Here is a 13,020-nt window from a genome sequence, read left to right on the forward strand (position 1 = left end):
AAATGGCCATTTTCATTACCAGCATAAAAAACCATGAATTTTGATACCCATATTGCCCCAAGTCGTATGATTCGATAAATGTCCCCGGTAGAGCCTTCCCTCAGGGCACTGGCCACTCCGGGTGTGGCCGATATCCTCAATAACTTCTTGGAACTCCTCTCAAGTTCGTGCATCACCTGTTTCTTTCAACGTGTGCGTGTGGGTGTGAGCAATAAAATTCCCAACGTAAGGTCCGTCTTTGATGAAAGTCTGATGGACACTAAATCCTCCAGAGGCTAACTTTTAGCTTAAATAGTTGGCACGGCATCCACGCAACAGAAACAGAATGTCACGCCGAGGGCATGCGACGGTAATGCTACATTTTCGGAAATTTTTGCATTGACACCGCAGATAGAGCTTTAAGACAAAGTCCTTTGTCAAAAAATGTTGCTTTTAAAACAAAAGTTTCAAAATAAAATAAAAGAAATTAAAAATATGTATATCATAGTAATTCAAAAACAAATTAATTTCAATTATGAGCATGCTTGTAATCATGTAAATTTTTCTAAATTTGGTTTAATGATTCAGTGTAATAATTTTGCTTGTTTATCAAAATGTTTCGCGTATTTTATTTTAGTTATTTCAAAAAGGGTTGATAAATATTAAAACACATCACTATTTATCTGATCAGTCACAACACACACAAACCACAACAATTTATCTAGCACAGTGTCAAATCCACAAATCCTCAACCGCGGATAACTCCGAATGGACTTGATGTTAATTAATAAATCGAAATCCGACAACACAATAACTCTAACCTCCCCCAACTTACACCCCTCTCCATCAACCTTCAGTCACAGACCATTTGCGTCTAAAATAACAGCAACAGAATCAGTAATCCACCCGGTAATCACGAGTGCAAATTCCACAATCATCAATTGTACTGCAATCGGTCTGATGCATTCGGATGCTCCCCCTCCTTCCCACCTCTCCATTCAAGCCAAAAATAACCCTCAACCCCCTTGCGATGCGATCCACGAGGGGGTGGTCTAACGCTGACGTACATCCCCAATCATACACGCAGACACTCGTTACAATTAATCCACACATTTCATAATCTAGCCATTCCATCTCATCTAGATGATGTTAGGGTGATGTGTTTTCAGGAAAAAAAAAAACATTTTTATTTGAGTCTGTTATATTTGTCTAATAATTTTTAAGAATCTCTTTATTTAAATTTTGTAGCTATTATGATCACCCTAAATATTTTATGAGTATTGTGTATTGCCTCGGATCGCGATATCTATGGATCCGGAACAATTCTCTGGCTTCTGTCCCATTATTGCTGTCTGTTTTAGCGAGTGTATCCACGTGGAAACCCCAACTTGAAGCGTGTTGGAATATTAAGCCGATACCAATAATCTGCAATGAAGTGGGTTTATTTCATTTAAAAGTGCACTAAAAATCAAAAATCAATCTTTGGCAATAATTTTTTAAATTCTTTGTTTGCTCATTGGATGATAAGCTCTCCTTCTCAACGATTCCATTTCAGCAGCTCGAAATAACAAATTTCAAGTACAAAACAACCAAGTGTGAAGTGTTTCATATCTCTCTCTCCTGCGTACACCCGAAAAAATGCATCCCAAACTGCTGCAATTGAGTGCAGCTTAGCAAACCATCATCATCCGAAAAACAACGAACACGGTTTGAACACGCTGAACAGTGCAACAATTGCACGTGGTAATAACAATCAATCATGCTAAAAGCCCTGTACATTTTCCTCCTCCAGGGAACGCTACTGTTCCTGAAGCTGTACGGAAACCCCGAGATTGTGAAAACGCACTGTAATCGAACGGCAACCGTAAGTAAACCCCTCACTGCACCGAAGTGCAAAATAAAGATAGGATAATCCGAAAGCGTACTAACACAGAGCGAATTCAAAATTGCGTTCAGGGAAATCTAACCTAAAAGCACGCCGCATCGCTACACAAGCAGGCCCTTCATCAATCATTCATGAACATATTGCGAACAGGTTTAGGTCCAAGGAGACGTTTATTGAACTGATATTTGTTTGAAATATTACAATTTTTATTTAAATAAGTCACAGATATTTGTCCTTGCCATTGGATGTAATTCAGCTTAGTAACGGAGTTTTTCAAAACAACATTTCAGAGACGTTCTTGTTATGGCTCAAATAAACTGTAAAAGTACTGGGTCATATTAACTGATCTGACACAAAAAAATAAGAGTGATTTATTACCTGACAAATGGCATTATAGAAAATATCAATATTTTTCCTAACTATTTTAAACGCCTTTAGGGTTCGTTAAAAAATTACGTCCATAAATAGGGTGAGGGGGGGGGGGGTTCTTGGGTTTGTGACAACCCTTGTAAAAGGTAAAGGAAAAGTGCGTGACATGGGGGAGGGGGGGGGGTCTGAAATCCCGGAAATCTCTGGACGTAATATTTGAACATACCTTAAGATCAGATCGACCGAACCACGTAAACCAGTGGTAACGTGTGGTGAGTCGAATTTTTGAATTTTTTGGAATGTTTTCTAACTGGTAAGGTTTTTCACAAGACTATTATTTTTAAAACATGTACTGCCCAAGCAGCAATTATTGTTGCCAAGCCTTATTTGCAACTAATTCAAAACAATCCAAAATCGCTGAGGCAACATACTTGCAACACTTCTGGCGACAAAAAAAGCGCACGACAACAACGCGATTGGCAACAATAGCCAGATAGTTGTGAACGTGTTGCGGCAATGTTTCCTATGCGATGGTAATTTTTGTAGGAGACATTGATGGTGTTGCAACAATGTAACAAATATGATGCAAATATGTCACCATATTGGTGAAATTTTTGGTTGCTTGAAATCAAACGTGCAGCCTAAACAATTTGAAGCCAAGTTTCAAGCGCAACAAACTTCTAATTAATTTCTGAATAAAAATGTTTCCGATTCGATATCCCAGCAAAACAAAAATGGATAAGTCTGAAAAATAACGCTACCGTATTTTTCGTCAACAGCAAACTGAATTGATTTTCTTAAATGTATAGAAGGTTTATTTGTTTGGCTATTTCAAGTTTACCGAGTAAAATTTCAATCTACTCGTGATTTTTTCATGCGCCCTTAATCTTTTAAAAATTTGCTATGTTTTCTGGAGCTATTTTAAGCATCGATATAAAAAAAAGTTGGCTAATATATCTGAAAATTATCTGCGTTTCAATGCAAGTTACATAGAATGTCAGTTCTGTAACGAAAAGTTATAAAAAATGGGTTTAAATAGTTGAAAATTGTTTAATAAAGTATTTTTTCCTATCTAGCATCATGGCGCTTTGTACGCACAGGGGTGTATTCAGGAACCTTTAATAAAATCAACGATAAGATTTTTTTTTGTTTTTATGCAAACTAGGAAAGAATACTTTTTTAAGTATCCAAATAAATACTTACAATAGATTGTTGTGCAATAAAGTGCAACCCACGTATCGTGGCTATCTCTTATGCAAGGTTTCTACTTAACATTCCAACGCCCAAGGCTCCAAAAAAGTTGGAACGGTAACTTCAACTCGCTGGTTCTCGGGCATAACTCACCCAATCAAGACGATTCTTTTTTCCAGTGATTTGTTAGGATGTCTAGATGATCCTAGAACTTTGCAGAACTCAATTTGATCAAATCTGTAATTTTTGCGATCAAAAACATCGTTCCAACTTTTTTTTTCGCGTGTAAAAAAAATTCGCCAAAAATTCCGCGGAGGCAGTTTTCTGTTTTCTGTGAGATTTAGATTTTTTTTTTAATAAATGTGATATGATTTCTAAATCATTCACCCTTAGTACGTCCCTGCTTACTTCTCTCTGAGCAAATTGCCAACCTTCACTTCTGTTGCAATAACGTTTCAGATATGTAGCAATAATGTTGAAGTTAAGTATCCAACACCAACATTTGTGTTACGTTGTGGTAACATAATGGTTACATAAAATTTGCAAACATCAATTTGTCTAGAGAACTGTCAAACGAAATAAAAGTTCTCATTTTAGTTCAGAGTTGACAATATTAATAGGAAAAGAACTTTGTTTGGAAGGTGTGTTTCAAGAATCGTAGATTTAAACTAAAACGTATGATTCATGGTAGGTGGTTTTTCTCCCCCTTGCGAACAAACAAGGGGTGCGAAGCGCCGCGAAGTGAGTACCATCAGCCCTAGGCTGGTTTCAGCTGTCCCGTACCCCAACGAGGATGTTGACTTGTGGGTCACGTACTGGGCCCACGGCCGGAACAGTGGAAGTGTCTCGCCGGGAAAATGGGCAAGGCTACCAACGGCTGGAAGCTCAGTGACTCCGCGTAGGCGGCTCGGGACACCCAAGTACGCTTGCCGTGCGTGTTACGGAGGTCGTCCTGAAAATCACACAGAATAGTTTTGATTTGTCCGAGAAATCCTCGTCGTCATAATCAGCATAATCATTCCATCTGAATTCGTTATTTGCTGTTGTATTTATTTATCGATTTTAGTCGTGGAAGTTTTTCTTCATGCCCCAATACTTCTGATTGTAAGTCCGTTTGGACAGAATTTTTGTGAACTTCATATATTTTGTTTGATGCGTGCAACAAAAAGACCAACTCATAAAATAGCTTTTTTCCACTAAAGATGTGTTTATGTCATGGCAGACGATGTTTACAATTAGCATTAGCCAGGAAACTTTGCTGCCACTAATTCGCAACATTTACCGCTCAATATGAAGTAAGTTTTTGTTTTGTTTCAACATTGGTACAATAATGTCACCGAAACGTTGCATCATTACACAAATTCAAATTGTTGCCACAGAAAATAATGGTAACTATTTCATGAAGAACTTTGTTTCGACGTCACATTTTCGAGAATTGCAACATTGTTGCTCCCTTGTTGTAACTTAACTGGACTTAGACGTTTTTAGCATGTTGCGCGATGCTGCTTGGGTGGGGTAGGCCACACAAGGTCCATGCACTATTTTTGAAGTAATGTTTCAAAAAAATAGTTGCGTTGAAAATTCTTTTAAGTTCCGGGGTGACTTTGATAGTCATAGTTTTTCTTGTTAAAATCAGATTTAAATTGTTCAAATTTTATGTTTACTTCAATTGTATCATCAACAAGGTTGCTGATATAGCTTTGAAGAAAAAATCAATGTTTATATTTAGTTTACCGTCATCTGGGGCGAATCGGGACTACAGTCTGAATAGGGACAGCAGTGTTTAGAGCACTTAAAGGTTTTAAATTTGGAAATGGATGTACACATTTTGTTGGTCTGAGTCTGTTCTATCTGAAACCTACCAGAAAAATCAAAACATTCTGCTCTAACATGGTCAAAACTGCTGTCCCAATTCGCCCCATGCGTCCCAATTCGCCCCAGTTCACGGTACTAAGTTTATAAGCTTTTTAACAAAATACATATACATTTTAGGTAAAATTGTTAAAAGACACAATATTGCCTAAAATTCGTTAAAATTAGTTTGGTTTAGAAAATTATCTATTCATAAGGGAGCGTACTATTATTACGTAACGGAGTTGGGGGGAAGAGGGGTCGGAGGCGTTAAAATTTGTTCGTATGTAATATGTACTCTTCATTTTGCGGATAGATCTCAAACCTTTCAAAGTCACCCCAGCTATCAAAGACACCCCTTTTTACGGTAATTGAAATATAATGTTATAAATGAGCAATCCTCTACGAAATCGTTTTTTTTTAATTTTAATTTTGGTATTTTTTAAATCCAGCTAAATTTTTGTTGGTGCTTTCGGTATGCCGAAAGAAGCCATTGTGCATCATAAGTTTGTCCATTTAATTTTCCATACAAATTTGGCAGCCTTCCATACAAAAGAGATATCGTCAGCTGTGTGCTATCTTGTGACAACGACCATTAAGTACTTTTCGAGAAAATCGATTTTTTAAGTTTGATGATAAATATTTTCAAAACTATGAATGGTAGAGCCAAACCTTTTGAAGCCATCGGTTCGTATACTATCGTTTAACAAACGCTCAAAGTTTCAACTAATTTGGTAACACCAGTTTAAAGATACAGTAAATTATGTAATCAAAAATCTGAAAAGCACGTGTCACAAGTGTGTTTCGAAAGTAAAATTGTACTACGTGTCACAAGTGTGCACAGAATTTCCATACAAACTTAAATAGACTTAAATCAATAGTTTAACCGACTTAATCAGTATATTTTCAAAAACTAAAGATTGCAAAATGGTCTATGTCACAAGATAGCACACAGCTGACGATATATGAAATTACAAAAATCTGTATCTTTTGAAGGATTTTTTGATCGATTTGGTGTCTTCGGCAAAGTTGTAGGTATGGATAAGGCCTACACTGGAAAAAATATGATACAATTTTTTTATTTGATTTATAATTTTTAATTTCACTTTTTGTCACTACAACTTGATTTGCACAAAAACATTTTTTTTCATGCGTCAAATGCCAATTTTTCAGGAATGTCTAGAACGGGCAAACAATCTTTAACCGAAAATTGATATTTTCTATGTCTTACTCAAACAACCCTCTATTTTCTAATGTCGATATCTCGGTGACTAATGGTCCGATTTACAATGTTAAAATATGAAACATTAGAGAAATTTTCCGATAGTTTAGAAAAAAAAATTGTTTTAATCAAGACTATTATTTCAATGGGCGTAATATTTAATGTTTGACCCTTTTGAAATTTAAGTAAAACGAAGTTGACTTTATAGCTATCTGCCACCATTGCTAGTACCAACTACTAGTGTCTTCCTTTTTATCTACAAGGACTTCGCCGCCCTGGGCTCCAAAGTGTATGAAAGTATGGCACGGAGCGACGGCGCCGAATATTTAGAGCGCCCGCCGCGGGATTCGAACCAGCAACCTCTGGATTGTGAGTCCAGTGCGCGGTCCGATTGATCCACACGGGCGGGAAATATAAGTCTTGATCTAAAAAAATTAAAATATTGTTCTCGAAAAGATCGGAAAATTTCTCGAATGTTTCATATTTTAACATTGAAAATCGGACCATTATTTGCTGAGAACTGAGACATTAGAAAATAGTGGGTTGTTTGGGTGAGACTAAAAAAAAATTACCTGTTTTTAAATCTTTGCATGGCAATATCTCAGCAACTAAAGTTCGTATCGACAAAGTTAAAAAGCAAAATATAGAGAATTTGCTCAGCTTTTCAAACATATTTTTTCTAAAGTGAGCAAACATGAGCATTAATTTAAAAAAAAATTATTGGAAATATTTTCAAAAAAAGTTACCTGAAAATGAAAGCTGTGCACTTTTAAAAAAATCACTAAAGTACTTTTTGATCGCAAATTTTATTTTACATCGAAAAAAGAAGTTGAAAAATTTTTGCGACCAATATTTAGATTTCAAAAATTTAGAACACGGTCAAAGATTTATTTGCACATTCTGGAAATTCCTGAAAAGTTGGCTTTTGATGTCCCCTGAAACATATCAGAAAATAAAAAAATAAAAATATTGTTTTATTGCAAATCAAGTTTATGTAACAAAAAGTTTAGTTAAAAATCACAAATTTTTTAACCGTGTATCATTTTTTTCAGTGTAGTTCTTATCCATACCTAAAACTTTGCCGAAGACACCAAATCGATCAAAAAATTTCTTCAAAAGATTCAGATTTTTGAATTTTCATACATCATTTTTGCATGGATAGCGGCAACGGCTTCTTTGGGCATACCGAAGGCACCAAAAAAGTTTCAGCCGGATTAAAAAATACAAAAAACGAATGACCGGAATCTCAGAGAATTGCTCACATACACAAAAATGGCTTGTATTGCTCAGAAGAAAAATATAAATAAATAACAAAAATCGACATCAGGGATACCCTCTGACTCGATTCCTCAGGCAAAAATAAGTATCTGTGCAAATTTTGAGCCAAATCGGTTAAGGTTTAAGGGTCGCTTTTTATCGTTGAAGTTTATATGGAGAAAATCGCAAAAATGTATGCAAAAAACATCGTTTCAGAATTTTTCTGCCAGGTGGCGCGGGTCTCGCCCAAAATTGTTCAAGTGTGAAATTTTTTTCAGGGAATTCAATTCCCTACAACTTTTCCGAAGGATGCAAAACGATCCAAGTTGATCTTGATTTTTGATGATTTATTTTTTTGAGAAAAGTGTTTTCTTCTATACTTGGATCATTTTGCACCCTTCGACAAAGTTGTAGGAAATTAAATTTCCTATAAGAATTTCACACTTGGACAATTTTGGGCCAGACCTGCACCATCTGCTGCTAGTTACTTATCAATGCCTAAAGAATCGAGCCAGGGGGTATCTCTTGAGATTTTCCGAAATTTTCATTTTTTCTTGTCACTCTAATTTAAATTTGATTTTAAAAAGTCATTTTATAATATGACGACAATTTTCACAAAATGTGCTGATTTTATTCGTCAACAATTTTCCGCTCAAAAGCGTGTCACTCGGTGAAAAGCTTCCATTTCCTAGGCTTTCCTCGCATACTTGCATTGTATATTTTTATTTTCCCGCGCTTTTCCCACACTCGTCATTCATGATAAACCCCTCCAAACCAGTCATTCTTTGCAGAGCTTTTCAGTAGTAGTCGTCATCGTCGACGGTGATGATGTTACCTTTCCCCCCTCACCACCACCATAACCGAGCGCGGAGGGCTTGAATACAAAGTTTTTAATTAAACTTTTTAATTACGTTTTCAATGCCCCCAAGTTGAGCGCACACACTTAGTCCCCCACGTGTGCCCTTGTGCACGTGGTGATGCGTCTCGTGTGTCAAGCTGTTGCTTTCAATTTTCTTTGGTTTGGTACCGTTGGTGCCTCTTGAGATAGCGAGGGAAAAAGGATGTTGTGAAAAATTGAAATATTTTCTACGGTTTTGAATAGTGAGGCCCCATGTTGAAGTAGGTTTTCATGGAAAATGTTAGTCTCTAGGGTTAATGAACTGGGCTGTGGTAACTGAAAAGATAGCATTGAATATAAAAGTTGCGCACTGAAAATGATGCAAAAAGAAACTTGATTTTGAAAAGACTGCTAAATAGTGCAAGTTTTACAGATGGTTAGTGAAAGATTTGAAAAAGGTTGAGTGATGAAAAACTGAAAAAGTCGTGACGATCTTTTAGAGTTCCTGTAATTATTTTCAAGATGACATAGATGACGAGGCTCCTTTCAATTCCGCTGAATGAAATATTATTCTAGAGGATTATATTCAGATAGTTGTTTTGAGACGTTATCACCGCTGATGTGTTTTAGCATTTATTAAAACAACAATGATGAAAGCAAAAAAAGTCAAGATGTGAGGAAGTTGAGTGGATTTGTCAATTCCCATCACAAAAACTATTTGTTTTGACAATTTGATCTCTGATGAAAAACACTTATTGGAAGCTATAATTTAACCACTTCGTAAACAACAAATCAAAATTCTTGGTTTTATCTGTTCGAATGACAAAACCCTATTAAATCTTCTCATACTTTCAAACATCGTCATCAAACCCACCTAAGTGTCACACACCTCTTTATCACCACCTGCTTAGTGATAACAACCCACCTGGCAAAAAGAGAGGGGAGGTGAACGCGTGGTTACTGGCTGGCAGGTGTTGAAATTTATTGCAATCGCGGATTTGTACCTTTCGCTGGCTGTGAACGTGAACAACCTCGTTGCCTGTTCGGTAGAAGCGCAAGAGCTGCTGCAAATGCCGCCGCCCTTCAGTGTTGCAGTGGAATTTTCCAAAACGGGGCAAGTTGGGTTGAGAGGTGGAAATTTTTGCGGTATATGTGGGGGAAAACAGGTGACAGGTGTTTGAAAAATGCTTTCACCACTAACGAGCAACTGCTGTTACAACGCGTTGGTCTGTTTTTTAAAAGATATTAATTGCAACTTTAATGTTAGTATCTTGACAGTTATCGTTAGTACCGTTAGTCTCTTGTAACAATTTTTGATTAATTTTGTGGCGTTTGATCTAGAATGATCTTTACAAAAGTTTTCAACAAGGTTAAATGTTTTAAAATTTATCCATATATTTTCAATTCATTCCTCAGTAAACAATTATATGAATTTGGAAAATATTAAATTTGAGTATGTGTCAATCAAGGTAAAAAAAAATCATTACACTGAAAAACTATACGTGTTTAGAGATACAATTATATTATTTTAACATAGTAGATGAATCGGTTACAGAGGATTTTTTCAATCATTCCTATGGGTTTTTAAGATATCATCGAATGACTTACTGAGTCATGGTTAAATTAGATTAGATTTGATATTTTTGGTCTATTTCTCTTCATAATTGTTCCAAAAAATCAAGTATCAGGAAAATTATTATAAATATATTTTTATAAAATTTTCAATCAAACAGGTTGAAAGATTAAACAAAATTTACAAATATTTTTAATGTCTCTGTTATCTACCCACATAATCGACAATATGCTCAATTTTTGTATTTTTGTTTTCAATCCAATTCAGTTTTTTATTTAGCAAATATTCAGTTCATAAAGTGTTTTGCAAATAGACCTTCTAAAGATTTGAAAGTCCTTTCAGCTATGAGTTGATAGAATTGTCTATTAACACAATTTGTTATTTTTAAAGGCTAATCAAACGTTGGAAAAAGTTCCTGAAAAAAAAACAAAATTATTATATAAATATATTTTTATACAATTATATAATACAGATAATTTTAAGATTCTATTATAAAATACAGTCATGACTTTAATCAAATTTTAGAGCATTAAAAATTAATCTAATTGAAGTTTTTTTTTATTTTTGTTTTTGCAGATCGGATAAACACTCTTGAATTAATTTAGGGAATAATATTTGGGACTACTGTCTGAATAGGGACAGAACGTTTTAGAGCACTTAAAAGCTTCAAACTTGCAAATGAATGTACATGTTTTGTTGTTTTAAATCTGGTCTATCCGAAACAATTCAAAAATATCAACATTTTAGGCTGCAACATTACTGCCCAATTCGGTACTTTTAGTTACAAGTACTGAAAAGTTGTTTTTTAGCACTCAAATGAATGCTTTTATGAACTATTCAGCACAGTTTTTTTAATTGGTTCTTATTAGTGCGTCCATCCCGGGAATTCCCGGGACAAAAATCCCGGGATTTTTCCAAAACCGGGAATTCCCGAATCCCGGGATTTTTCATATTTTGTCCCGGGAATTCCCGAAATTGAAAACAGATCAAATTTTGGTCTAGAAATTCAGATTTGGTTGTGGAAATAAGTAATCGATAAGCATTTTAAAGCATTAAAATTTGTATTCGGCATATAACAGCATTAATTTGGCATTTGTTCAAATTTTTGTTTACAAATCCGCAAAATGATTTGCGCCTTCGATATTTTCTACTAAATTTTATTTATTAAAAAAAAGACTTATTATTATATTCACTTATATTTATGACTTTAAAATTGAAAAAAGCATAATATTTTAAAAATCATTTAACTTTTCATCATAAACCGGTATCTGGAGCAAATCAAGACAAAAGTAACGAATTAAGACAGCTGTTTCAGCTAATTTGTTTTTGAATAATGTTCTGATTGTTTTAATTGATTTCGATCACAACAGGGACAGAACAAAACCATCAGTACACCGATTTCAAAATTTATTGCTCTAAAATCTCCTGTACCAATTCAGACTGCAGTCTCGATTATCCCGATTGGGTAGTTGGTTGGTAGTGACTTAAAGATAATTTTTAAATTATGTTTTTAAACATAAAACATAAAATTCTAAACTTATCCAGTGTGTTACATTGTCTGGTATAATTTTATTTCTTGTTGTTTTAGACACTTTCAATGAAATTGTATAAGCTTTTGTAATTATATTATATAAATAAAAAAATAAAAGAAATATATTCAAAATTCTGGTTCAATTAAATTCCAAAGCACATCAAAGAACACATTTTTTAATGTGTTTTAAACTATCTAAAGACTGCTGTCCTTGTTCAGATTGAAGTGTAGCTTATCACCATTAACAGTTTTGAGCTAATTCTATGATTTAAGCTAGAAAAACGTAACAAATATAATGAAAACATAGATTTTATGACAGCTGCAAAAATTTCCCGGGATCCCGGGAATTCCCGGGATTCAAAAAATATTTTTCCCGTTTCCCGGGAAATTCAAAACCCGGGAAAATTGGACGCCCTAGTTCTTATTAGTAGGCTTTTTTGTCAATACCAAATATTGCTAAAAAAAGTTTTTTTTTTTGCAATTCCGTCGTGAAACTACTTACTTTTTCTGTCATTCTCGATCTACGAAACAGCATATTTTTCTCTACCAAAAATAACAGAATCGAATAGAAACACTTTTCAAACCAAATGCTGAAAAGTTGAACTATTCAACACTTGTTTGGAAAAGAAATACTTTTAAAAAAATCAACGACTTATTTGACTTTCAAAGTTTAAAGAGTGTTTTTCGTTTTTGGAATTGCAAAAAAATAGTATGAAACTCGTTGCAAAACTTGATTTTTTCATCACTCGTCGTATGGCATTTTAGAGGGTATTGCGGATGTTCTAGGCTGTGACGCGCCTCTATGACCAATTTTGGACAAGATTTCTAAAATTGTCAAAAATATCAAATTTTTAAAATCGCGTGTTCGGGCACTTCTGAGCATTTTTTTTCTCAATTCTGAGTGCATTTTGCTTCTTGGCTATGAAGTTTTGACCAACTTTCGAATCGTGGAATAAACCATTTTGTAACCAACTTTTTAAGGAAGCATTTTTCTGAGCCGGACTCAGATTCGGATTCGGGAGACAATTTTTGACCTAGTACTTCCTACCTGGAGGTCACGAAAAGTCACAATGGCGCTCTTGGAGCGATTTTTTTATGTGTTCCGAAAAACAAGAAAAAAATCTGTTTGTACGACTCTTTTTGTTTCAAATTGCAGCATTTTTTAATGCCTTTTTCCTCTTTTTTTTTAAATAATAAAGTTAAATTTTTGATCTATTAGATTTTTCAGATATAGAATTTTAAAAAAATCTTTTGAAACATGTTTTAAACATTTTTACCAAAGCAATGTAAATAGTATTTATAAAATAGAATTATTTTAAATTGA

The 13,020-nt window shown here is 34.6% G+C and overlaps 1 protein-coding gene across 14 annotated transcripts in view; it reads left to right on the forward strand.

The window, feature by feature from the left end:
* The window catches only part of LOC120414208 (collagen alpha-1(XVIII) chain), a 622,129-nt gene that overhangs the window by 428,419 nt on the left and 180,690 nt on the right, over positions 1-13,020 (forward strand). For 13 of the 14 annotated variants that reach the window (XM_052710469.1, XM_052710470.1, XM_052710472.1 and 10 more), the window contains one exon: positions 1,772-1,843. The exons of the other annotated variant lie outside the window; for it this stretch is intronic. In XM_052710469.1, the coding sequence (XP_052566429.1) occupies positions 1,772-1,843 (72 nt within the window). The remainder of the gene's footprint in view (positions 1-1,771; positions 1,844-13,020) is intronic. 14 annotated transcript variants of the gene reach the window in all.

Source organism: Culex pipiens, chromosome 3, assembly GCF_016801865.2.
Source record: "Culex pipiens pallens isolate TS chromosome 3, TS_CPP_V2, whole genome shotgun sequence".
Lineage (NCBI taxonomy): Eukaryota > Metazoa > Arthropoda > Insecta > Diptera > Culicidae > Culex > Culex pipiens.